This window comes from Alligator mississippiensis, chromosome 3 (assembly GCF_030867095.1).
Source record: "Alligator mississippiensis isolate rAllMis1 chromosome 3, rAllMis1, whole genome shotgun sequence".
Lineage (NCBI taxonomy): Eukaryota > Metazoa > Chordata > Crocodylia > Alligatoridae > Alligator > Alligator mississippiensis.
The window spans coordinates 153999056-154025702 of record NC_081826.1 but is presented as its reverse complement, the minus strand read 5'-3'; the positions used below and the strand labels follow the sequence as shown (position 1 = coordinate 154025702).

Genomic DNA, 26647 nt, shown 5'->3' with positions numbered 1-26647 from the left:
AACCCGGGGCAAATCAGCTTGTGTGGGGCCCCCTTTACCGTCCCATGGTACACTTAAGCCAGTAAATGAATGTCACAGCACACTGGACGCAGGGGGAGGAGTGGTGGCCAGAATTTCCAGCCAGAACAGTTAAACAAATATCCAACCCGCTGGGCAGGTTGGTGGGCTACGCCACAAATGCAGCAGCCACCACCAAACATGAGGGGCCGCAGCCTCTCCACCCATCTCTGCGGGGCCCCTTGGCTGCAGGACCCCCTGCAGCTACAGGTTCCACAGGATAGGACAGGCCAAACCTGTTTTCCAGCTGTGGTCCAAAATGAGCCACCCAGGGTCAGAGGTGGGAAGATAGACAGGTGTTAGGACTCCACTATCACTGCTCATCTCTGAAGTGACACGGGAAATGCTCCTGCAGATAAAGATCTCTGCCACTGAATGCCCCCAAAGTCCCACATCTGCAGAGCAAATCAAAAGGTTCCATATGCCCAATCTGGATGGCAGACCATAGGTAGCTGACCACTGCTCTAAGGTGAAACATTGGGACTGTGGCAGAGTACCTTTGGTGCCTGCCACTTTAAGGTTTCAGAACTGCCTGCAGGTGTGGGTTAGCCTTGACCAGGTAGTCACATGACCCCAGGAGGGCCCTGGGATTGGAGGAGAGGGAAAAGCGGCCTCCGTTTTAACCCAGGCCCTCAGAGCTGGGGCAGCAGTCTGCTGCTGGCAGCTGGAAGGACACCACCCAGCTGAGCTACTGCTCAGGAACATCTTGGAGGTAAGGGCAGGAGCCATGGGGATGATAGGAGGCTCCTGGTCCTGAGTATGACTTGAAACTGTACCCTGCTGGGGAAAGATGGCCTGGAGGGGCTACCCATGACAGGGTAGCTCCCCAGACATGCCAAGCCAGTTGCCTCCCCAGTGAAAGGCAGGTAGGGGCACCTTAAAATCCCAGCGCCCACAGCCTGGTGGGTTACCCCAAACAAGGGACAGGCACAACTAGAGAGAGACACCTGAGCCCATAGAGTGAAAGACCCCGATGGCATAGGATCAGGCACACCTAGTGAGAGGCACCTGAGCCCCATGGGGTGAAAGACCCCAATGGCCCCAGTGAGGGGGCAGAAGTACATGGAGGCACACAGAGTAGGGTGCATGCTGGTGTTCCAAAGTCCTAGATGTGAGAGAGGCCAACACCTGAGTTCAGCCCTGAGAGAGGATTAAGGTCATGGGTCACGTACAATAGGATCTGCGAGTTTTTTTGGGACAGCGATGGTAAGAAAGTTAGCGGTGATGTTCCTGAAGTCATCATGGATTCTAACCCTTAAGCACACTATATCTCTAATCCTGATTTCCAACTGTGATAACCTACCCTGAAACAGAAAACACTGATCCCATTTGTTCCTGACAAGATTTTCCTGGAACACTGAAATAATTTTTCAAAGCCTGGCAGTTACTACCCAACATCATTTTGGGTAACAAATGAAAGAAGAGGTCTCTTAGTGTAAACTACAGTATGATACTTTCACAAATAAGTTGGGAAAATATATAGAGCACAAAAATTCAGCATAACGAAGTTGTATTTCATTTTATTCATGGAAGTAGGACTCTAGAACTCCTCCATGATGAACACTTGAAAAACTGTATCATTTGTTCAGATGTCTAAGGAAGGGTCTGAAAGCCTTACTGTTGACTCCCACTTTATAAAATATTTGACCTATTTTCTAAGGGAAATGTCAAAAGGTAGCTACGGACAGCCCCACTAATATCTCAAGTACCTTGGGCTCAGGTTTTGCACAAATAGAAGTTAGTATTATGAAACCTGTTAGGATTCATAAACAGGGTGGATAAAAATATCTGATTTTTTTAGATTAAAAAAATAATTGTTTATTTTTTTTTAAATCATCAATAAAATATTTAATTTCTCTCTCGTTTAAAAAATAACAGCTACAATTAAATATCATCACAAACATGCAGTTACCTACCAATCAAACATTGGCATTCATTTTAGTTTTTCAACTCATGAAAATGGTTCTAGTCTATCTGTCCAGCCTAACTACCAGCTGTTGCTTCTTGAAAGGTCTGGGCTTTCAGTTTCTCAGCAAACTAAAGTCATATGTGCAAAAACACAAGCTGGATAGAATTGTTGTTGTTCTGTGCTTATGTGGTGGTAGAGCTGGGCCAAGCAAGGCACAGGAGTTAGTTAAGACACTGTCTTAAAGACAGAGAGACAATATAGGAAAGAACGGAGGCAGAGTAGAAAGAAACAGTGGAGTGGACTGGAAAGAAAAAAGGAAGACATTATTCAGTAGATGCCCATCTCAGTTCAATTATCCGCTCCCGTGCAGCTTTAGCATGTGTGCCTGGTTTTGGACGTGATGGGACCTCGTACAATCCCAGAAGAGACCCTCGGTCACTTCGGGGAAAACCCCAAAACTCATCTGCCATGACTTTGGGTGGATCTTCAGTGGTGAGGACTCCCATTGAGGGGAATTCTGGAGTTGTCGCGCCTCCCAGAGGATGTACATGGGGCTCCATCTCCCCTAAACCCCATCCATACGCCAGCCCTCGAGATGAGCCTCAAGATCTTAGTGCAGCTTGCCCTCCGGTGATGTCAATTCTGGATCTTCATGCTACCTATGCTTTCATTAGTCCGACCTTCATTTCGTCTTGACCCAGGGGCTTCTGGATGTTCTGCCTGCAGACATGGGTCTTAGTAGCCTGGTGGTTCCATCTGGAGCTGTATGATACCACTGCCCTTTTTCTCCTCCAGAATTCCCTTACTGTCACCTTAGGACCTATTTACATCAAAGTAGTCAACGAGAGCCTGCATCAAAGTAAAAGAGGGAGAAAAGAAAACCAATGGACCGAGAAAAGGAAAGGAACTACCCTAACCAACTATAACTACAGTTAAATAAAGAAAAGACTGAAAAGAAAAAGGAGAAGGGTATCGGGCTGTGCAGCCCTCTTTCCTCCACCAAACTCTAGCCTTAACCTAGCACATCTCCTTGACTAGGATCCGCGTCCTTGCTCCAGCCGGGGTCTTCCTCGGCTCTTCGCTGAGCTGCCTCAGGTCCCGCATTCCTGTGCTGTCCACCACCAGCGTGGGATGTTCCTTCTGACTGTGCTGGTGCTGACGCCAGCTTCCGCATCAGATCTTCTTGCTTCTGTCGGTGCTGAGTGCACCCGGCGTGGGGGATCCCTGCAGCTTCTCCTGCTCCCGGCATCCCTGCTCGCTCCCTCTCGGAGCCAGGTTTTGAATCCACCGGGCAGCGTCTCCTGCTGACATCACCCGGCTCCAGCTGCAGATAAGCACGGCTAATGAACCGCGTGGGTTTTTCTTTTGTTCTCTCCGATCATCAGTGTCCTAAAAGGAGTAAGTTCTCTTCTTTTACTGGGTTTTTCTTTTGGGGTTGGGTTCCTCTTGTCCTGGGTTCCCTGGCAGGGAGGGCTCCTTGCTCCCCCATGCTTGTACCCCCGGGACACAATAGTACACATACAGCTTCCTATATTCCCCCACACTTTTGCTACAGAAAAACTATCATGGCTTCTGGGAGTAAGAGAGACCTTATCTGGGAATATTTTGAAAAAATTTCTTCCCTGGGTAAAAAAAGGAAAATGTATTAAGTGTAAGCAGTGCAAAAAGGAGATGCAGGACCTAGCTGCAAGAATGAAACATAATGAAAACTGCTTATTGGCAGAAAATGATGTGGATATGTCTGAAGAAAAATGTGGATCAACTGGTTAGTACATTAAATAATTTACTTTGCCATGCATCATTTTTCAAGACTCTCTCTATGCCTTTTAGTATAAGCGTGTGTAATCTCCCGTGCCACTCACCAGTGTGCTTTAGTCATATAGATTTTTCTGGCTTTGCCATCACTTGGGGAGAGGACAGCTTGTTACTATGTTAGATTCCAGAGGGTCCTCAGGGGTTCTCACCTGCTACGTCTTGCTGGAATAAATGTATTTAATTGGGAGGAAGATGGTATATCCTGCCTCTTCTGGTACCTTCCTTCAATGTTCCCGTCCATCTTCCCATTTGGGGCTCTGCCTCCCCTACACCCCACCTAATGCCAACCAACATTGTTATTTTCCTGGTTTTCAAGGTCTGGTCCAGCATAGTTTCAGCTAGCCTGGGTTTCTGAGTTACACTGTTCAGCTTCACATGTTATCTCGTCCGGGTTATTCAGGCTGTATTGGGTCCAGCCTAAATTCCTTCCCCACCCCAGGTTACCTGGCTCCATGTCATCCCTCTCTCTCCTTCTTGTTTGAACTGTGGCAAGTACAGACATCTGGCTCTCCTTTTCTTCTTAGGTTCCTGCTCAGTTCAGTCCTGGAGGTGTCTGGAATCCACAGCGTCCTTTCAGGTAGGTCCTTCAGCCCTCCTGGGCTCAGCTTATTTTCAGAGGCCCCTTCCTGGGGCAGCCACCAACAGGGCTCTGCTCCACTCTGGGCCACTCTAAGCCCACTGGAAAACTCACTTCTGGTCCTTCTGGTCTCCTCACCACCAGGCTTTTTATCCCAGCTTCAAAGGGCCAGCCAATGAACCAGCGCCAGCATGCTACCATAAAGTGCACCCATGCCAGCGCAGGAGCTGGTCCCAGCTCCTCCAGAATCTGTTGTTCTTTTTTCTTTCTCTTTCCCCATGATGCGGCATTTTTTCTGTCACAGCTTCACTTCCAGCATGTTCCCAGCTCAGAGCGGCGTCTCACCAGCTCCACTCTTCACCCACTCCAAGTAAGTTTTTTCTTGTAGCCTTGTGCCTGCCACAGTGTGATTTAACAAGTAAATTCCCAAGCTGTTTGCTATGTTGGATGTTGCTAGAAAAAAAAGTTTTGCTTAGCTCATCCTTATGGCTTGTTTAATTAGTTAACTAGGTTTAGAATCTATCACCCAAGTTTATGGTACAGAAAGCTGCAGTAAGAGAAATCTAGAGATGTCAACTGCCACAGTGTCATTTTCTTATATTATATTACATAACACATGCCCCTTATTTTGAAACATCATTGTCCCAGACCATAATGGTGATGCCATAAACCTATTTCCTATTTTACTTTAGCATAACTCAGCTTTCCCAAGGGAACCCTATACTTGTTTCTCAAAAAACAGAAGTGTCAGTGAGTTTACTGGGGCTTACTCCAAAATTAAGTGCACTCTAAGTGCAGTCAGTCTTAGCTTTTTTGGTAATTTGGAATTGGATCTGCACCCTTGCTGAAAAAAATGTAAATGATTAACTGAATAATAGAATGAAAAGAACTGAGAAGAACGACTATTCAAAAATCATTTTTGTTTCAGGAACCCATTTAAGTATAAGAGACTTTGACTGTCTATCTGCAGCAACTTCACAGTCACCCTTTGGTACTTTTAGCAGCAGCTGCAACTAAACATATTTCAGACAGCAAAGTATCAGTAGCAAGCAAAAGATTTCAATCATCCAGTAAAACAACCACCATGGGTGGGTTTGTAGTAAGAACCAGCAAATACCAACACGACGCCATAGATGAAAAGATTGCTTTGTTCATTTATGCCACAAATTCTCCTTTTCACATTGTTAACAATATACACTTCGTTGACATGGTTGAGTCCTTACGACCAAGCTACACTCCACCTGGTAGAGCAGACACTGGTGGAAGGTTGCTAGATACAGTGTATGAGAAGGAACTTGAACAGTGTGCAAGAAATACTGAGGGGAAATTTGCCAGTTTAAGCCTTGATGGGTGGAGCAATGTACACAATGATCCAGTAATATGTGCCTGTGTGACAACAGAAGATGGGGTTGCATATCTTTCAGAAACAATAGATACATCGGGAAATGCCCACACAGCAGAATATTTAAAAGAAATGGCAGTGAGAGCTGTAATAAACTGTGAACAAAAATTCAACACTTCACATGAGCAGTTTTGTCACAGACAATGCTGCAAACATGGCAAAGATGAGAAGATGCTTAGAAGAAGGAACGTAAGGATGCTTCTTAATAACATATAGCTGCGGTGCCCATTTAATGCATCTTTTAGCCAAAGACTTAAGTACTTCTCCGGGAATAAAATAAAATGTTGTTGAAGTTGCAAAATACTTCCATAACAACCATTTTTGCTTCAGCTTCACTGAAGAGAGCAGAAAAATCCAAACTAATTCTCCCTCAAGATGTTCGATGGAATTGTGGTTGATTGTTTTAAACAATTTATTAAGAACTGGCCTATTCTCATAAAAATTTGTGAAGAAAACGGTAATAAAATAGATGGAAGTATCTCATCCAAAGTACATCTAACATTGGATTAAAGAGGAATGTAGAGGATATGCTCAGTATACTGAAGCCTATATCCATAGCCTTAAACAAACTTCAGGGCGATTGTTGCTGCATCACTGATGCTGTCAAAATTTGGAAGGCACTTCAAGAGACACTGAAGAAAGAAATACTTAACCAGAAAGGTAAACTGAAGGCAATTAAGAAGTGAATGGATCAAGCACTAACTCCACCTCATTTTCTTGCGAACATTCTCAAACCCAAATATAAAGGTAGATCCCTAACTTCTGAAGAAGACAATGCTATGGCATGGGCATCTCAAAATCACTCCTCAGTTATGCCAGTCATAATAAATGTCAGGGCTGGAGGGGGACCATTGAAACAGTACATGTTTACTGATGATGTTTTGAACAATGTCACTCCCCTGAATTGGTGGAAATCATTAAGGCTGTGTGAAGCTTCAGTCCCTGATTTGATTCAGCAGAGATTCGGCCTGATCTGGTGGCCAAATATCTGAATCTGAATCAATGATTTAAAATGCCTTGATTTTACGTTCAGCTCGGCATGCCCCTGCACCAAGCATAGCACATGCCCAGAAGAGGCATCATGTTAGTTTGACCCAGCTTGTCCAATGTCTGTATAGATTAGGTGCTTCAGCAGGGCTTTTCCATGCTTTTATCTAATAGCTGATTGAATCAGCTGAAAAAGCCCTGCTGAAGTGCCCAATCTATACAGATGCTGGGGAACAGGATCAAACTTCCTCTTCTGTTAAAGCGCTGTTTGACGGGTTTTTTCACATCTCTCAGTGCCCTAAGTGTCATCAAAGGAAGGGGAGATGTTGGAAAAATGTAGTAACCAGAAGCTATAAATAACATCCAGGAAGCAGATGCTAATACTGCCTCCAGCATCGTGATCTCCAGAAAATTTGTGCACTTAGTTATCAGCTTTTATAGTCAGCCATCAGAAAAAGCCTTAACACATTAGATGTGCAGGTTGTAGCCACGTTGGTCTACAGGCAAAAGGAAACAGAACTCGTAGCAGAGGTGATATCTTTTATTAGACCAAGTCAATATTTGCAAAAAAAAGTCTTTATTTGCAGCTTTTGGGTGCGCACAGCCTTATTCAGGCATAGGAGAATGCAAGAATAATAAAATTTCTAAGTGGAAATGAAAATTTGTATTTCATAGAAGAGCTGAAGGTGTTGTAAAATATCCTGGTTAAAATAGTTCATTTTGTGCAAATTTGGCTCAGATAAAAGTTAGAACAATCTTTTTACCTCAAAATTATCTGGTGACAAGCAGGATGCAGAATTATGTTTCCTCCTGGTTATGATGTTTCATATTTCATTGGAGAGTGGGGAGATGGAATGCTCTCAAGGGCAAGGAATCTCTTTTGTTTTGAGGTGTCCCTGAGCTCTGTGAGAATACAAATTTAGCTTGAATAACAGGCAGGAGCAAGGAATCAGCTTTCAGGTTTCCAGGTAGTGGATTTTGATTCTTTCTTGTAAAATTATGAAGTTTTCATTGATGATTTTTATAATTTTACAAGAAAGATTCATCAAAATGCACGTGTGCAAGTAGGAAGAAGTATCACACAAAGTTTAACTCCATTTTCTGGCCTTCCTAATATAGTATCTTAACCTTACAACAGCATTATTAATTTCTTTACAATTATCTCTTATAATTTTTTCAAGAAAACTTCTTCAGTTAAATCCTAAACAAAACATCAAAATGATGTTTCCACAACCCAAAAGCTGAACAAACTGTGATCCATGCCCATGGGTGAGGTGATTTCATAACTTGAAAAACAAAGTTACTTTCAAGCTGAAAGTAGATAAGTACAGATATAGGCTTTAGGAACACACTGAATGTTCCTTCATGTCCTCAGGCACTGGTTTCTCTGCTAAGTCGTGCAGTCTCTGAACAAAACTTTTAAATCACTTGAACAATCGCACAGACTTTTTCCAGACAGACTTTTTAAAATATATTTTGTCCACATAAATTGCAAAATCATGGTGAATTTCCTAAACACTTCTATCCTGTTTAAAAAGATAGTAGATGAGGGTCTTTTTATATCCTGTGACTAAATTAACTCTTGCTCATGAAAAATTATGTTCAAGGGGAAAGCCAACTGAAATTATAATCTAGTTCAAATGAATGGGATACAATTTTTAGCTGAGTTTTATGAAAAAGCCATAACATAACTTTATCCTCAGCCTGAAAAAGAGAAGGCTGAGCAGGGGCTTGGTAGCAGTTTACCGCTTCATCAGGGGAGTACATCGGGGCTCGGTGAACAACTGTTCACCAGGACGCCCCTGGGGAGAACCAGAAGTAATGGCCACAAATTCCTGGAAGACTGTTTCAGGCTCAACATTAGGAAAAACTTTTTCACGGTTAGGGTGTCCAGACTGTGGAATAAGCTCCCTCCAGAGGTAGTGCAACAGTTTACCCTGGAAATCTTCAAGAGGAGCCTGGATAGTCATTTTCCTGGGGTCACCTGACCCCCCCTGTCTTTCCTGCCTGGCACAGGGAACTGGACCCAATGATCTTCCAAGGTCCCTTTCAGCCTTACAATCTATGAATCTATAAATCTATGAATCCTTGTGGAGAACAGTACATGGACAGTGCAGCATTTGCTTGCTTACCTAAAGCAATTGCCACAAAGAAAATGGTCCTCAGGGATAAGTGGCATATAAGGAAGTCCATAAAATGGTCTGTAAACTGGGAAAGTTTACAGGACCAATTAAGTCATCATTTTATGTATTAGCAGGAGTAGACTAAAGAGGTACCTCAGCTGTCTTCTATGGGTATGAATAAAGACCCTCCCAAAAACAGGATGGCCTTGCAGTAGCAGCAATTAAATCAATGATTAAAGGAGGTGAACAAAGTTGCTAAAATCGAGCATGGAGCCTAGCATGGCCACAAAAGGAACAGAGAATTGATGCATTCTTTCCCACAGCCCTAACTGAGAGCTTCATCATTTTAGTTGTATAAGATTTCCTAAGTAATTATCTTAGACAGTGATATCCAACTGTATGCAAAGATCAAAGGACATTCTACCAAACAGAGGAAAAATGTTTGCAAAAAGGAGTTATGAGGTCAAAAATGTTTGAATCCACAAGAATGGCAATGGGCATCTCAACTGTACTATCAAACCCTCCTGCTTCACAGTTAACAAAAGAGCCGAAGAAGAGGAGAATACTCTTTTAGTTTTCATCTACATCTATTAATGGCATGAGGATGTTTCTTTCTAAAAGCCTGGTTCCTGAAGGTTGTTTTTTGGGGGTTTTTTTTTAAGAAAGCTAGTATGTAGCAAGAGAATTCAAGTAGTGAATTTAAGATGACAATCTATGCAGCAGGCACACCTTGAAAACCTTGGTTTTGGTCAGGTTTAACTATAGCAGGAGTACAAAATACCAAACAAAGTTTTTGAGTGATCTAGTTACTTAAAATGTTACTGAACAAAACTGAGGGAAGAAGTGGGGCTGGGGCAGGTGAACCAGATTGGTGAACAAAATAGGGATAAACCCTCTATATACTAAATTTCAGGCAATGAAAAAGAGAAGAACACGGTAAATTCTAACTTGCTGCTTCAGCAACTGGAAGGAACTTAGGGTATATGGGAACCATGCCATCTTCAACAGCCTCAAATAGAACAAATGCATAACTCAAGATTAGCACAATGCTCCCCCAATTAGAGATTGACAGTGTTCTAACTTGTGCCTCCAGAGGCACATTTCCTCAGATATCAGATTGGTGCAGATAATACTGAAATGAGAATAACGAGTAGCGCAATTCAGGAGTTTCACTTGAACTTTTGCCTCAAGTGGCTGTTTAACATGCAGCTAGGTCTTGCACAGCTCAAAAATCTCTTGAAATTTTGCCCCAAAGTAGGCCTTCACCTGTATTTTCATGCTAAAATATTCTAGCAGGTATTGTTAAATATGTAAATCATTATTAAAATAATGTATGTATTGAGAGCTTCTATGAGCAAAGTGCTGTGTAAATGGACAGTAATGGATGAAACAGGAAAGATGGACAGCTCCAATAGCTAATTTAGGAAGACAAGTTAAATTCAAAGGAAGTTTATCCTTACAAATTATTTTTCATAGGAGAAAAGTCAATGGAAATTTGAATAAAAACTTCCAGTCTCAAAAAGCGTGGGCTACACACTGTATTTACTCGAATCTAAATCGATCCTGAATTTAAGACGACTCCCCAATAATTAGATTCTATGTATGGAAAAATGATATATTTGTTATACTTTTCCAGGTATAGAAATTAATTATTGCAAGGTTGTCTTGAATTCCTCCTCCCCAACACTGCTACAGTGCCGCCTGGATCCGCATGCAGGCCGAGGGTGGGCTGCCACTGTGCGCTCAAGGCCAGGGGTAGTGCCAGGCTCTTCCCAGCAGGGGGCTGGGCCAAGGCTGCACTCAGGGCAAGTGGCAGCACTGAGAGCAGGGCTATGGGGGGGAGGAGGGAGAACTACAGCCACCTCAAAATTCGCCACAGCCCCCTCCCAGAACCCCTCCTCCCAGCACCACCCCTGCCTGCCCCGAGCACAGCCCTGGCCCAATCCCCCTGCCTGGAAGAGCCCAGCACCGCCCCTGGGCCTGAACACACAGTGGCAGCCCACCCTCCCCCTGCACGCAGATCTAGGAGGCACACCCCCTATGCCTCCCCAAGGGGTACACACACTGGCAGGAGCACCCTCCCCACCCCTGTGGATGAGCCATTTGCGGCTCAGTCCCATGGCTCCCCTCCCCCCCCCCAGGCAGTACCTGCCCCAGCCCCACTTCTTCCCTCACCACAGGGGCCTCAATCTACCCCCTCTACGCCGCTTCCCTCCCCTCCACTCCTTGCCCAGAACAGATTTACCAACTGGACACTGCTCTCCAAGGTGCTGGGCTGCATATTGGTGAATGGTATCAGTTGATATGGCTCATTAATAACCAGGCATTGGTATCGGTCCAAAAAAATCTTTAATCGGTGCACCCCTATTATTCAGCACATCTATCAATTGATGTTTATTAATTGATTCCTTTTTTATTATTTGTAATAAAACAGATGTTCTGGTTGGCACCAATAAATTAAGCTAATTTAAACATGAGTGAATGTTTCTGAAAAAAGTTTAGTGTTGGGCTAGGGGGGATAGTTGTAGACTGGTTATATGTATGAGTCTTTTAGAAATATCCACTGCTATTTCACAGTGGGAAAGAACAAGATATTAAAAATCTGTTTTTCTTAGGTTTTTGTGACTTCCTTTTTTTTTTTTTTTTTTAATTTAGCCCTTAAGTAACTTAAGGCTAACCAGTCATCCTATCACAAAATTTCTTAACATTCTAACAATCACAATCAAGACAACATGGAAATTATATAGCTTCCATTTTAACTGTTTGTTAATATGATAGTTACGATCAGATAAAGGAGAACAATCATATTTACACATTTCATATCCAGTTTTAAAATTTGAAAACTCTTAAAGAGCCATCTATATGAAAGAGTACAGCTCTTATGAAAGGTACTTCGGGAAAATGTTTTAAGTACCTGGGGAAAATAGGTGTTTATGTTCAATGCACAGTGTTTTGGTATCATCCACATTGCTTCAGTTGCAACCATGTCATAGTGTAACAGCATAAAAAAACTGTTGTATAATTGTTTCTGATATAGCTAATCAACTGCAAAATAAATTACACTAATTAGAGCCTAGCTTAAAGTAATATGAAAATGAACACTTTTTATGATCTTCATTGCAGCAATCAGTATGATAGCAGAGTGAATGTATCAGAATATATCACACTTCAATTCCATTCATTAAGCAAATTAAAGTTATACTATACCTTTAACTCCTACATCCAGGACCTTCAGATACAAACTCTGCTGGTTCATACATCAGAAAAAGCAAAAGATAAAATTATACTTCTTGGTAAGTGGTCTCACCTTTGCTGGAAGTTTATTATTCATAAATATCTTTCCAAGGGCAGATAAAATTATGCACATAAGTGCAGAAATCAGCATCATCACTCCAACTGACATTAACCATGAAATACTGCAGAAATAGCACAAACTTTCTGCTGATGTGCATACAATTACATGAACTGCGCAGAGCATCAGACATATCAGGTAAAACATCAGAGAGAACAGGGGAGACGAAAGTGGCACTTCAAATTCAGCCCTACTGCTCAATGCTTTTGGAAGGCTAAGCAAGAGCAGAAATAGAACCTAGAAGAAAAAACAAAATTACTGGGCTAGTCAAAGTGGATTCAGGACTACAGTAATGTAACTAGGGCAGGGCAAGCAGGATACCAGTCCCAGGTGCCAACTTAAAGGCAGTACCAGTATGACTCCCTGCCTTCAGAGTCTCTACCAAGGCAGGTGCAGCCCAGCCACAAGAGATGGGCAGGTACAGCTCCATGCCCAGCAGGGTATTTGGACTGGGGTAAATTACTCCTCCACCTTTGAGAAGCTTTACTATGGGAGGCACCTCCTTGCCCCCAGGGGCTGGGTCAAACAGGGCACCAAAAATAGCCCCCAGGGAGCCCACACCACTGCCTGTCCCTCATTGGTAGCAGCCTGAGCCTGGTGCTATGACAGCAGCAGTAGCAGCTGTCATTCACATGAGGTCAGCCTAGACAGGTAAGACTCCTTTCCCACCCCTGCCACACCCCACTCTCCTGTAGTCACCATAATCCCCACCTGGGTGGGGACCCAAGTACTGCAAGAGCTTGTGATACCTCTGCAGGACTGGATTAAAGAGTATCCATTAAGTATTCACATAGAGACATTATTTCTATTCACTGGTATTAGTAAATATAATTCATAAAAAAACCTTTGAAGTAGGTGTTACAGACCAGACCAGGCAGTTGTATGTCAAGTTTAACTGCAGGAGGACAATTAAGAACATACTGTCTTTTGTTAGTCTTTTTGAGGTTACACACATACTGTTGCACAAAGGACTAGATCCTGCCTGTGTACAGAGCTTCCACTGCAAAAATATGGTATGATGCATGAAGTAGCTTTCAAGAACATTAAAGGGCAGGAAATGTTCTAGTATATTTTACATATAATTTGTTCCCTTCCTCCCTTTCTGTTTTGTTATTTCTGATTTCTTGGTTTTGTTTTTTACAGTATATGAACTCCTGGAGTAAAGCAGTGAGCAACTGGCAAAGTATGAACCAACCCATGCATGGTATGGGCAGAACTGTAAGTGTCCACTCACAAAATTGTGCTAGTAGAGTTGAACTCTAACCAACACAATTTATGCCACTCCAGCACAGCTCTGATGAGCAGAAAAAAGAAGCTCATGCCAAAATATAAGATGGTCTGAAATGTGTAGAAACTGTATTAGGAGTAGAGTGAAATCAAATTTGTTGGGTTTTTAAGGCAAAACTTAAAACAAAGGTAAGTGCACTACACCACTGTACCACATATCCCATCTCTTCTCCTTATTTTTAATAAATTGATACAATCAGCTAACATTTATATTGCAACTAGCCAATTGCCCATCAAGAATAAAGGGGGGGGATGGGAGGGAGAGAGACCCATGTCTGGCCCCTGCTCCCCCCCCACACTTGGGGTCTGGCCCTGCTACCCTGTCCCCCCCTCGCCCCCCACCCCAAGTCTGGACCCCTTTCACCCCACCACCATGCTTCAGGTCCAGGCCCATTTCCCCATCCCCCTGCCTCACCTCCCCTCCCCACTCCTCTCCCTCCCAGCTGTTGGCAAGGCCCAGCAGCGGTGGCACCATCACCGTGCCCCCCCCTCCCCCTCCCTGCTGGCTTTTGTCGTAGCCCAGCAACAGTGATGCACTCCCTGCTGTCATGGCAGGCAAAGACAGAGTCCTGGGTTCAGCCCTGCCCCTGCTTCTCATCCAGTTGGAGGAGGGGGCGAATGGGCCCACTCCCCCCACCCTCGCCCCTGCTGCTTCGGGGCTGGGGTCATTCCCTCCCCCCCTTTGGGGCTGTTCTTGGGGCACAGCAGCAGCAGTGGGGGTACCGCAACCATTTCTCACCACCCCACTCTCCTCCCTCCCCCTCTCTGCCAGCTTTTGTCACAGCCTGGCAGCTCCACGTCCCCCCCCTCCCCCCCCCCCCCCCGTGTCTGGCCCCGTCCCCAGTTCTCATGCAGTTAGGGATGGGGAGGGAATAGGCCTGCTCCATCACTGCCGCCTGCAATAGCCTCCCCCTCCCCCCATCCCGTGTCCCTGCCATCATGACAGCACTCTGCCGCACTGTCTCCTGTCTGAACATACTTGGAACACTCTCATTGGTTGTCAGCCAATCAGAGAGCGAATAAAGCATTATGAACAGACAGACAGACAGACTAAAGCTTTTAATATTAGAATCCTTATATAATAAAGGGCTTAGTCTGTCTGCCTGTCACACTCTTGGAGCGCTCGGATTGGTTGGTGAAACAACCAAAGTGTGGAGCACTGCTATGACGGTAGGGGCCAGGGGAGCAAGACACAAGGGTGGCAGCGCTCTGTCCCTGCCCGCCCCCCCTTGCTTCCATCATCCTTGACGGGCATTTGGCTAGTATGCTTATAATTCCCAGTTAGACATAAAGACACTACCAAATCTCTGTAAATCCTACCTTTTTTGTACAACTGCTAGAATATTTTACCCCTATTCCAAGAATAAGTATATGTTTGGTTACAGACAAACACTGACAATCCCTCGTCTGATTAGTCCTTCCTAGTTGCCCCCCCATTAGTCCTTCTTAGAAGCAGCTCCACATGTATGTTGCACCAAATGCATGCTCTCATGCAGCACAGCACCCCACTTCACATTCTGCTCCCTCTAGGTTCTCCTATGGCACCATGCCACAAAGCTACTTGAGGCTGTCAAGTTGCAAGCACCACAGGCTGGGCTGTGCCATGTTATCCCCGCCCCCTGGGGCTGGGTCAGACAGCAAGGCTGCATCATGGGGTCATGACCTCTGATACAGTCAGAGTGACAGGGGAAGTGGCAGCTTGATGAGAGCCTGGTGGGGGGAAGTTGGGGAGGGGGCACATATTAACCCCTCACTGGTGGACAGTTCAGCAGCTTGGCTTAACTAATGAAGACCAATTACTAATTAGCCTCCCAAACACCAAAACAGAATAATTACTTCCCTCCAATGAATGTTTTTTTCAAAACATATTGGTAGCATGCATTCCCCCTTTTGGAGTGTAAACACCCCTTAAGCATAAAATGTCCCTATAGCACATACCATATGATAACATGCTACAAAATTTCATCCAAACTATGTATCATTTGAGAAGACTTCAGCGAGGCCAAATATTTCAGCACTCACTATGCCAAAGGCAGAAAGCAGGAAAGACCATGGCATCAAGGAACAATGAACCACAGGTGATCCTAGGCAGGACACCAACCTCCTTTCTTCTTTGAGACTAGATAATAATTAATCTCCTGCTTCAGAATTCCTTGCCTTTTTTATATCCATTGCCTTTAGCTATAATTGTAATAGTGAAGTGAGCAGAGATGGGAGAAGGGACAGGATTTAGAGGGACTTAGGCCTTTAAACCCAAAAACAATGCTCCTAAATCTAATAATTTGTCTTGAAGGGTTTAGTGCATTGATATAATGAGATATGAACTTGCTACCATCAGGAACCAGTACAGGCATATCTGTCAACATGCATGTTTAAATAGAGCAACTCTCTTCAAAGAGTAATATACAACTAATAGATGAAGGAACAGTTGTAGCACATCTGCGTGTGCCATGTAAATATTGAAGTTACAGAGAATAAACTAACAAATTTTGCCAAAACTTACTTAAATTTAGTGCACAAAATAATTTTGATGTTAAAAATATTCATGTTATCTCTTTCAAGGAGAAAATAAGTCAATACTTACTTTCTCAAAAAATACCAGTCTGCAGTATTACTGAGTACCAAGCCCATATTAAGTAAACAAAACACAACTTAGCCTTTCTGTTCTTGCCTTTTCATAGAAAACCATGGATTCATACCTCCAGAATTATTGTAGTCCCCACCATCATTGAATACATATCATATTGTGCCACTTGTTTGCTGAGCGAAGAACTCAGGATCTTCAGAGACTCTAAGTATTGCTTAAGGACCTTTTTGCCAAGGTTTAAGAGTACTTCTGAACTATTTTCTTCTAGGTAGAGCCTGATCCAATTTCCGTGGGATTTTTCTGCTACCTTAAAATGCTCAAATCCAGGATCTAGTAAAGAAAAATAAACACAGGTGAAATAATCAATATGTAAAGGAGATAATATCAGAGTCCTTGACAATATTTTTTAACTTCCAAGGAGAACATAACAAAACTTTGCTGTAGGGAGACTGAAATGAATTTCACACAGACAAAAATGACAGAAAATCTCTTAACAGCCAAGCAATTTTCTAATCAACTGCTTAGCCAAAATAAAAGTGATTAATCTCAGAATAAGCAAACTGTGAAGACCCTCATAAGGAAAAATAGGTATTTCATTTTAGTATGTTTACCTTCTTTGAAAAACTTTCCAAAATAGCATGTATATGCTGTCAGACACATGCTGTCATATGTTTTCCATTAAAATCAATAAATTATTTAGGCTACCTATGTATTGTGTTAGTCTGGATACTGTTATAGTGGTAGGTTCTCTTTTGGGAACATATACCTCCAGCTTCTCTGCTTATACGCATTTTTCTCCCTAAAATAATGTGGTGTTGATACAATGGATTCTAGTTTACATGATAACATTACCTACATTGTCCCCCCAACCTCCATTTTTCTGTCTCTCTCTAGCTCAGGGGCCAGCAACATTTTTGGGCAGTGCGCCATAAACACCCACAACTTCTACTTAGATGTTGGCATGCCAGGGGCAGATGGTGGGGGAGCCACAGGAGGCCCAAGCCCTATTGTGGCAGCACAGCCCAAGCCCCTTCCCCACTGTCTGCCCCATGGCATGCATGCACCCGTCACCAACAATAAACCGGGCCAGGGCTCTGCAGACCCCAATGCAGCTGCTTGAAGCCTCCTCGCCACCTTCAGCAAGCAGCCCTGAGGCATGGGCACCCAGCAAAATGCTTTTGCATGTGACACACTGGAGATGTGCCAGGGACTGCCAACTCCTGCTCTAGCTTATTCTAAATTCCTTTTGAAATATATAGCGTATTACCAGTGCTATTGGTAGAAATGAATGCATTTGAAAGAAAGAACCAACACACAATGGTTAATCATAGAACAGGTAGGCCAAGGCAATACCTTTCAATAAGTACTGGACATGGTGACACTGACATTAATGCTACATGGAACCCTGAAGAATATTCTATAACATGCTTTTATATGAGCTTTTCTTGGTATTAATAAAACTCACAAAATTATGGCACTAACACAGGAACGTGGCCGTACAATTTTTTTCACTGCATCCTATTCATAGAATTTCAGAAAAAAGCCGCAAAACATTTTTAAAAATTTAATTTCATCACGTGAATTTATAAATTACTGTATTTACCCAAATCCAAGGCAACCCTGAATTTAAGATGCGTCTCCCCCCCTCCCCCCCCCGTAATTAGATTCTATACATGGAAAATTTATAACTATTATAATTTTCCATGTATAGAATCTAATTAGTGAAGGATCATCTTAAATTAAGCCCCCTCCCCCCCCCCCCCCACACACACACACACTACGTACAGGTAGGAGGGACAGGCAATGAGGCAGACAGTTGAGGGACAGGCAGTGAGGTATGTAGTGAGAGGGCACGCAGTAGGGCAGCAGGGAGTAGGGGAGGCAATAAGGGGGCAGGTGGTGGGGGGCAGGCACCCATGCTTCTACCCCACACCTGACTCTTTCCCTCGCCTCCCCCAATTTATCTTTGCTCTGGCACCAGCAGGCTCCATCCCTGCTGCAGCCTGGAGCATGAAGCACATCTCCCATCTGGTCCCCGAGCAGCAGAACAGAGCTAATTTCCCTGCTATGGGGCCAGGCTGGGGCTGTGCTCCATGCTCCAGGCTGCAATGCGGATGGAGCCTGTTGGTGTTAGTGCAAAGTTCAGTGGGAGTGGGGGGTGGTGCATAAGTGGGGCAGGATGGGGGGGAATGGAGGAAGGGAGATGAAAGGGAAAAATGGGAGGGGCAGGGGCCCCAGGCTGTGGAGGAGCAGGAGGGGGCAGGCAGCAGCTGTGGCAGGTTAAGGACAGCTACTATACAGAAACTTGTGGCAGAAGAAAAATTGATAGGTTGAACTATGTATAGCAGCAGCACAACTTTAAGTTTAAGATTCCAAGAAAGGCTAGAAAAAAATGGCCATGTTAAAAAAAAAACTCCCACACTTCTCTGAAGTAGTAAAGTACCAAAGTCCCACCTGCATACCCCGCGCAGATGCCAAGCTAGCGCTCTTTTTTTTTCCTTTCGAGAAGAAGATGCTTCATAAATATCAGATGCTTAACAGTAAAAAGATTTAAGTATATAATATTTTGGTAGAAATCTGGACATGCACCTCCTGGTTGCTAGCAATGAAAGCCCTATATTTTGTACTAGTCTTTGGCTAAAAAGTTTTCGTGTCCAATTATCAGGAAAAATATTCAAACTTTCAATGTGTAAGGATATTGTAAAAGTGAGATTAAAGAGGAAAAGCCATAGAAAAAAGTATAGCATTAAGAAATTAAGGCATGGGAGAGTAGAAGAAGAGACAAAGGGCCATATCCTGAGATCCAGACTTCATATACACAGCACACCAACTCAGATGGATTAGTGATGACATGGTTTTTTACATCATTCTTGTGTCCCGCGTACTGGTGTGGCGAGTTGCTATTCTGGGCTCCATCTTCTTATGTTGGCTGCCCGTGGCCAGAACTGTGCTAGAGGTGCTTTCCCTAATCCAACTCTTTGTTGTACCAGGGGCTATGAAACCTGCAAAAACCTAGGGTCTTCATTCCAATCTGAAATCCTCCTGTGAATCTGTAAACCAAACTGTTATGTTATGATAGAGAAAGACAAAAGCAGGTTTTAGCAGGACAAAACCACAATCCAGAAAATAAAGGTAGAAAGCACTTAGGGAAATACCATATTTACCAAAATCCAAGATGACTTTACATTTAAGAAAACCCCCCAATAATTAGATTCTATATATGGGAAATGTATAGATCTGTTATAATTTTCCAGGTATATACTCTAATTATTGGAGAGAGATTTTACATGGGTCTCCCCTTTCCACTGCTACAGTGAGAAAAGCAGTAGCATGCAGTGAGGGGGAGTCATGTTGGGGAGGCAAAGCAGGTGACCCCTTTGTCTTCTGCCCCCTACACTACTTCTTCTCCCTGTAGTCTGCCTGCCCCCCTGCTGCAGTGCCTGCACTCAATGCCACCCATGCCCCTGGTGCCTGCTCCCCACAGCCTCTACCCCTTCCCCACCCCTCCCCACAGCCTCTACTCCTCCCACCACCTCCTTACTGTAAGACATGGCTCTGGCTCCATTCTCTACGAGGGCCGGAGCTGCACCACTGCTGATTGGCCAGACAGGGGACGGAGTTTTGAGGTGCTCAATGTCCCTGGAGGGAATGGAGCTAGAGCTGCACCTGACTGTAAAGTAGGAGTGAAGAAAATACTCCTATCCTATACATATTCTTCATATTGTCCATGTGAATTGTAAGCACTTGGGGCTGAGGCTGTTTGAGACCATGATTTAAAGTACCCGATACAATCTCTGTTGGGACCTACAGACACTACTGTAATACAATGAAAAGGGTCCTTTCTATTTCAGGTGGGTTGTTCTGAATTGCATGGGAAAACAAGTCTACCCACATTAATACCGCACAGTAGCATCACTGGGCATGAACCATGAAGGGATCCTACTGCGCAGCAGTATTGAGCTATTGTGCAGTAAGCATCACTAGGCAACCGTGCCAGAGCACTACTGCGCAGTAATGCTGGTTACTGTGCAGTCATTTAATACTTGGTTATGCAAGTACTAAATGACTGCTCAGTAACAACTGCACAGCGGACGGTTCGTGTAGACGCACCCACAGTCTTGTTACTGCTCTTACATGGGTCTGGGGTCTAACCTTGTGTGATGTAGAGTAAACCCTCCTCTTGGAAACCCAGTGTCCAAATCTGTAGTATCCAAGCAGTCTGGGGAAGCAGCTAGCAGCAGAAACTGCTTGGTGCCCACACTTCTTCGATGCTCAATGGGTATCTAATCACGTGCTCTTGGGTGGAGGAGTGGGTGCTTTAATTAGAGCAGCTCTGAGAGCCACTCTAATCAAAACCCCCACAACTTCATGTGTATTCAGCATCCCGCGCTTCAAAACGGCAGTGGGGGCACTTTAACTAAAGCACCCCCGCCACCATTTTGAAACACAGGAACGCTGAATACACATGACATTGAGGCTGCTGGAGTATGTTAATTAGCTTGCTCCACCAGACTCAGTTAACTGACATGTGCTAATTAGCACACACTGGAGCAGAGGTCTGTTATGTGTCTAAGCGCCCTATGTTCTCAGGAGGACTTACTGTATATCAGCCATGACTCTGGAAAAAAAAAATTTCCCCTACATTCTGCCTTCCAAAAACAAGGTGTGTATTTTATTTGAGGGGATGTTGAGTGCAAGAAAATATAGTATTAAAAAGTGTGAAGTCTGGCTTCCTTTCAAAGGTTTAGGGAAGAAAACTTGTGGGTGGATCATTTAATTAATTGAACCTCAGAGATCACTTTAGGCAAGAACTTCAAAAGAGGCCATAGTTAGCACATCCTTGTGAACGGCTATATAAAGTGAACCTGTAATAGGGGTTTGGATCTCCTTTATCCTTTTATCTGAGGTTACTAAAATAAGCATTCTTCATGGACAGCTAGTACAAACAGCATGTTGACAGAGGTTCAAAGGAACACCCTTCAAACCTATTCATCCCAAGGCACTGAAGCTTCTCTAACTCAGCAATTCTCAACCAGGGTGCTGTGGCACCTTGAGTTGCCTTGAGATCTTTTCAAGGGTGCTACAGGGTGCCACATAATGTGGCACTGTTAGGTGTGCAAACACGATTCACAAGATAAATCGAAAATCAAATAGGAATCTGTAACATTAAAAACATTCTGACCTGTTGTGGCCTTTCTAAGTTCTTGACAACAGACAAATTGCTCTGTTATTTTTCTGCAGTCAAAAAATGAGTGAAAGGTAAAAGCTGGCATTTTCTGAGGGGTGTGCCTCAAGTCTAAAAAAGTTGAGAATAACTGCTCTAAGTCAATGATTCTCAATCAGAGTGACATGAGGCCCTTTAAGGATATTGCACGATGCTGTGTAATAGTAGCATTGTTAGGTATGTAAACACTTACACAAGATAAACTGAGAGATTTGAAATAGAAATTCATAGCATCAAAAACATTCTGACCTGTTATGGTTTGTCTGAGTTCTTTGCAACAGAATAATTGCCTTATTCTTCCATAGTCAAAAAAACAAGTGAAAAGTAAAAGATGCCCTTTTTCAAGGAGTGGCTCAAGTCTAAAAAGGTTAAGAACGAATGTTCTAACTGATGGGAAGACACAAGTTCTGTAAGAAACCTAGCAACTGTTGAGCACAAGAGGACAGTGCTGCCTTCAGATGGTGGGAAGATGAGTAGCCACAGCAACCAGGTACACTCCCTCAGAGCTCTAGACCAGAATATTTATTGTGGTAACTAATGGTACTGGGTAAGGTAACTGTCCATTATCCAAAGAACTTCCTCCTCTGATGCATAAATTATTCCTGTAGAGTCCAAAACATGCTTGCAGCAGAAAAAAAACAGTGGATATCACCAAACCAGCTTTTCTGCCATCAGATGGAGAGATGTCAAGTCTGGGTGCAAAAGCTGGTCTTCTGTTTCAGGGGACAGCAAACAATGGTGCACAGACTCTTTGGATCTGGCCCACAAAGCTATGGCTTCTTGCACTCTGACTCTGCACCCTCTGCCTGATCTCTTGGCCCTCTGACTCAGCTTGTTCTTAAAACCATGCTCTCAGATTGATCTCCTGGCTTCCTGACCTAGCTTGTCCCTAGATTCTGCTCATGCCTCCTGACCACCGTTGACATGTCAATCCCTGAGTAGACCCAGACCTGGCCATCCCTGACCTGGCATGACAGATTCCAATTAACAATTCAAATTAAGAACAATAAAATAAAATAATTATAGACTCCACAAGGTAATTAAACCTAAATGTGTAAAAAGTAAACAAACATGAAGAAAAAAATATAAAAACAACATCCATCAATCCATATTCCTTAAAATGTTAGCACTGCACTTCACTACAGCTTTTTAAAGTCCAAGTAAATCATATCACCTTCCAACTTCAGCGTGAAAGTCTCCAAGTAAAAATATAAAAGGGCATAGCAACATAACAACATCCCACCTCAGTACTTTATTGCCATCTCTTCAAACACTTCACAGCAGAAACCTTGGTACCGTTTTAATGTTTGTGGTAGCTTCAGGTAATTTATTGCTTAAAGGTTCCTGCAGTGTTTGCAGCAATAGCAGTCAAACTTGGAGCCTTGGAAATCTCACATCTGCCTTATATGCAATTTTCAGAACCTTCAACATCTACAAAACTGAGAAATTAATGCATGCATTTTTAAGACATTATCTCTTTAAGATTACAAATTATTTTCATCAAGTTTATTCTGGCAATTGCAACACACTAGGATTTCCAGTGCATTTCCTCAGGATTGGATGCTACTTAATACATTAAGGAGCTTATGTGAAAAGCTTAATACACCGCAATCATTATAGACAGATGCGAGTCACTAGGAACCAAGTGTATTTTCATTCTGAAGAGTGGGTATGGAAAATAGCACTCACTTACACAGCCCATCGGCTCCTTGTACATAGTCTCTTGCAACAGTTTACTTTAGGTACAGAATTTTTTAACACTTTTTCTTACTACTGTGAAGCCAGCAGAGCCACAGCCAGCAGAGAAGTCTAAATTATATTCCTTTTTGTAGGCCAATTACATTATTTGATAAGTTTACTAATTACAGTTGTGCAATCTTAACAAAGACAAGATGTAAAAGTGATGGGTCCTTTGGCTGGAGGGAATACCTCAAGTGAATAAAGTGTTAGCCAGCCAGGAAAAGTACTGCGACTTCTAGATCAGATTGCTCCAGGTGAGATCTCCTGGTGACAAGGTCCATCTTGTTTCCCCATCTTAAGTGGATCCTGAGGGAAGGAGTTCCTCAGCCTCTGGAATACACCACTAGGCCCAAGCCCTGCAAAGCCCCAACACATTATCTGAGCACTGGTCCATTTGCAAGCTCCATGAATATCTAAGGGCATACTCTTAGAATGTTTTAAATGCAGTTTAACCCTGATGCAGACAGACTTACAAGTCTGCTAAACCAGTTTAAAATCACCAGGAATGGTTCAAAAGCGTACCCTGGAAAACCAAGTACTATTTTGAACCTGATCACCATGAACCAGTGTAGTGTTATGTGTGGACACCAAGCATTCTATAACAGAAACTGATCAGTCCTTCAGGAATCCCACACTGCTCCTCAAGCCTACGCATACTGCTGCACAACTGGTTGATCTGGTACACAACCAGAACTCTACTGCCTCCCCCCCCTCCCTCCCCACCCCACCCTTTTTCTGTTTTTGTTGGTACTTTTTTATTAATGAGCTCCCTTACACAGCTTGTTCAATAAAAGCTATCTAATTGCCAGCTGTGTCCTTACTCCCTACTCAACCACAGCCCATTATCATGCCCCCTCCTCCATTATCATGCCCCCTCCTCCAGCCCCCGGCAATGAAAAAGCATGGGCCCAAGTACTTCCAACCCACCCCAAGCAGACTTTGCTCATTTGTAGGCTACTGTAGTTTACTGAACTCGTGTTTAGGAGAGACGGCAAAGCAGAAATGTGAAAATGCCATAGGGCACCCAACCCACAGAAGCTCCCAAGACAAGGGTGCAAGTACTGTTCTCTGTTTACTCACTGCCATGCATGCTGGACTGGGGGCTAACTTCCACCTTGGATGTCAGAGCCACAGCACTTTACATAGTTGTTCATACTAGTACATACTAGTTCCTAATAACTGACATTTGGGGATCATTCAGTTGTCATGTGTCCACACCCTAATATATATTCCTGCTCCACAGTATCTACTTTCTTGCCCTGCTAACTTGAAGACGACGAGGAATCCTGTTGAGTTGCCTCTACTCTACCCTGCTTGAGCAGCCCGCCAGAGATATAAACTGGTGGCTTTTGAACAGCACATGAGCACAAGCATTGTAACAGCACTGTTCCCTGTGTCCCCTTTCCCTGGGGGAAATCGGGCCCCTCATCACTTTCTTTCCCCCCCTCAGCAGAGCCTGCCTGCATGAGCTACTGCAGGGTTGTGCAGCCCCTGACCTGCTGGGGGGCCTGGTACTTCCCTCTGCAGTGGTGGTGCCCCCCCGGGGCTGCCTGGGAAAGGTGCTAGCTGCATGGGTGCAGCCCCAGCTCACAGGCAGCACCTACTGGATCCAATGGTGTACAGAGCGCTGGAAGCCCAGGCGTGCTTGGGGAAACTCGGGCTTGGCGGGCTTCCAGTGCTCCATTCATTGTCCCCGCCGCCTTCCCACTGCCTGGGACTGCCTGGGAACAGGCTGGCTGCCCCAGGAAGGTGGCAAGAGGGCGGCTGGGTGTGCTGGCAGCTGAAAAAGATGGTGGGGATGGTGCACAGGGCACTGGAAGCCCACTAGGCCTGAGCTTCCTCGAGCTTCCAGCACCCCATGCACAGTCCCAGCCGCCTTCTCCGGATAGGGCCCTCATAACACGAGGAATATCACTATGTGTTACGTAGCAAACTAAAATACATGTGATGAGTTTTAGTTTGCTTTGTAACATAGGATGCGTTTTAGTCTGCTACATAAAAAAAGTCATTTAAATCGAAATGCGCCGCCGAACATGTACACTGTTATGAAATTTAATCGGAACATGATGCCAAATGTATACTGTTAATGCAATTAAATTGTTAAAAACTAAACCACTAAAAGGATCAATTTCCTCACGTGTACAAGGGCATTTAGTCGCATGTACAGGGGCCCTCTTACCCTATGACTGTAAACAAGTCACAAGGTCAGACTTTTGACAAAACATGTATTTATATTCCTAAGCCTGAGTTTACACGTGGACAGCTTTATGTAGCCTTTTTGAGGGCAAGAAGTTTTGATTCTGTTAAAGTATTCAGTCAAAGGATAACTAAAAATCCTGTATTTAAAGAAATGCTTTTGTAAGCAAATATTTCGCAGGTTTCAGCTACTAGTATTATATTGTTTAATTTGTTAAAACAAATTAAAAATAAAGGTAATTAATTTTGCATAATTTCAAGTTTTTCTGTGCATAATGCCCTGGGGTGTAACTAAATAGATTAGCCTATTCTTCTGCTACCCTTCTGTTTTATAGGGTGCTTGTACACGGCATGGCATTTAATCCTTGTTAGTTTAATGAGCTTTAAAAAATTTAAACTGGGTTCATTTGGTGCATCAGGTTTGTGTTTGCACGCCACAGGCTTTTGAATGAAGTCCTGTGTGCAATTCCCCACAAATTCCAGCAGGGGGAGCCAAATATCAATCTACCCCAGTGATGTCTTTCCTAATGAATTACAACAGAAGGCACATGTTTGCCAGTAAACCGGCCTCCACAGTCCCAACCCCTTGCTCCCCACAAGGAACCTCATGCTAAGCTTCTCCCCCACCATGCCAGGTCATCCACCCCCCAAGTCCACCTCCCCCCATGCCCTGCTCATCCTCCACCCCACCCCCCAGGTCCACTACCTTCCCCCACACACCCCTGCAGACAGACACAGATGTTTATGTTGTAAATAGTAAAAGAATTTATTGTAATCAAAAACAATTGCCTGGTGGGTCTGGGCTTAGCACCCAAGGCCCTTGGTCTTCTCCCTCGCTTGATGGGTCTTCGCACCCAGGGCAGTGGGCAAAGGCCCTCCTTCCTGATTACTGCCCATGCCCCAGCAAATGAACAAGCCCTCCACACTGGAAGATCTGAATGCAGATCCTGATGCTGCTGCAACATTCAGACTGTCATTGCAGCCTGGATTGCATTCGCTGGAACCCTTGGGATGTTCATCTCCAGCCATTCATTGTTTTTTCCCTTCAGTGCAGTGGGTTGTTTAGGTAAGCACAATCCCACAGGCTCAGTTAACATGTCACGCAAGCAGATGGCTTGGCTAGTGAGTGCACCCTGCCCTGTGCATGGCACTGGTTACCAGTGGGTTCCTTTGTCTCAGGGAGGGCCTGTTTCTAATTGAAGTGCCACCTTTCCATACATTTAAACACACACACACTTTTCGCTGAACTTGCAGGAGTATTCAGCTGATACTGGCTCAGTTTGTCAAAATTTTATCTTCTCACTGCAGAATTAAGCCTTTGCAAGCTTCTCTCTTCCCTCTCTCTTACCAAATGCCTGGTATAGTAGACCAAACTGTGCATGAGGGTTGGG

At 44.0% G+C, this 26647-nt stretch overlaps 1 protein-coding gene across 7 annotated transcripts in view; it reads right to left on the bottom strand.

Annotated features, from left to right (window-relative positions):
- The window catches only part of PIGG (phosphatidylinositol glycan anchor biosynthesis class G), a 292922-nt gene that overhangs the window by 198774 nt on the left and 67501 nt on the right, over positions 1-26647 (bottom strand). For all 7 annotated transcript variants that reach the window (XR_009460921.1, XM_019490733.2, XM_059724553.1 and 4 more), the window contains 2 exons: positions 16209-16426; positions 12178-12459 (listed from right to left, as the gene is read on the bottom strand). Coding sequence is in view for 6 of the 7 variants with exons in the window: in XM_019490733.2 (XP_019346278.1) it covers positions 12178-12459; positions 16209-16426 (500 nt within the window). In the remaining variant the exon portion in view is untranslated. The remainder of the gene's footprint in view (positions 1-12177; positions 12460-16208; positions 16427-26647) is intronic.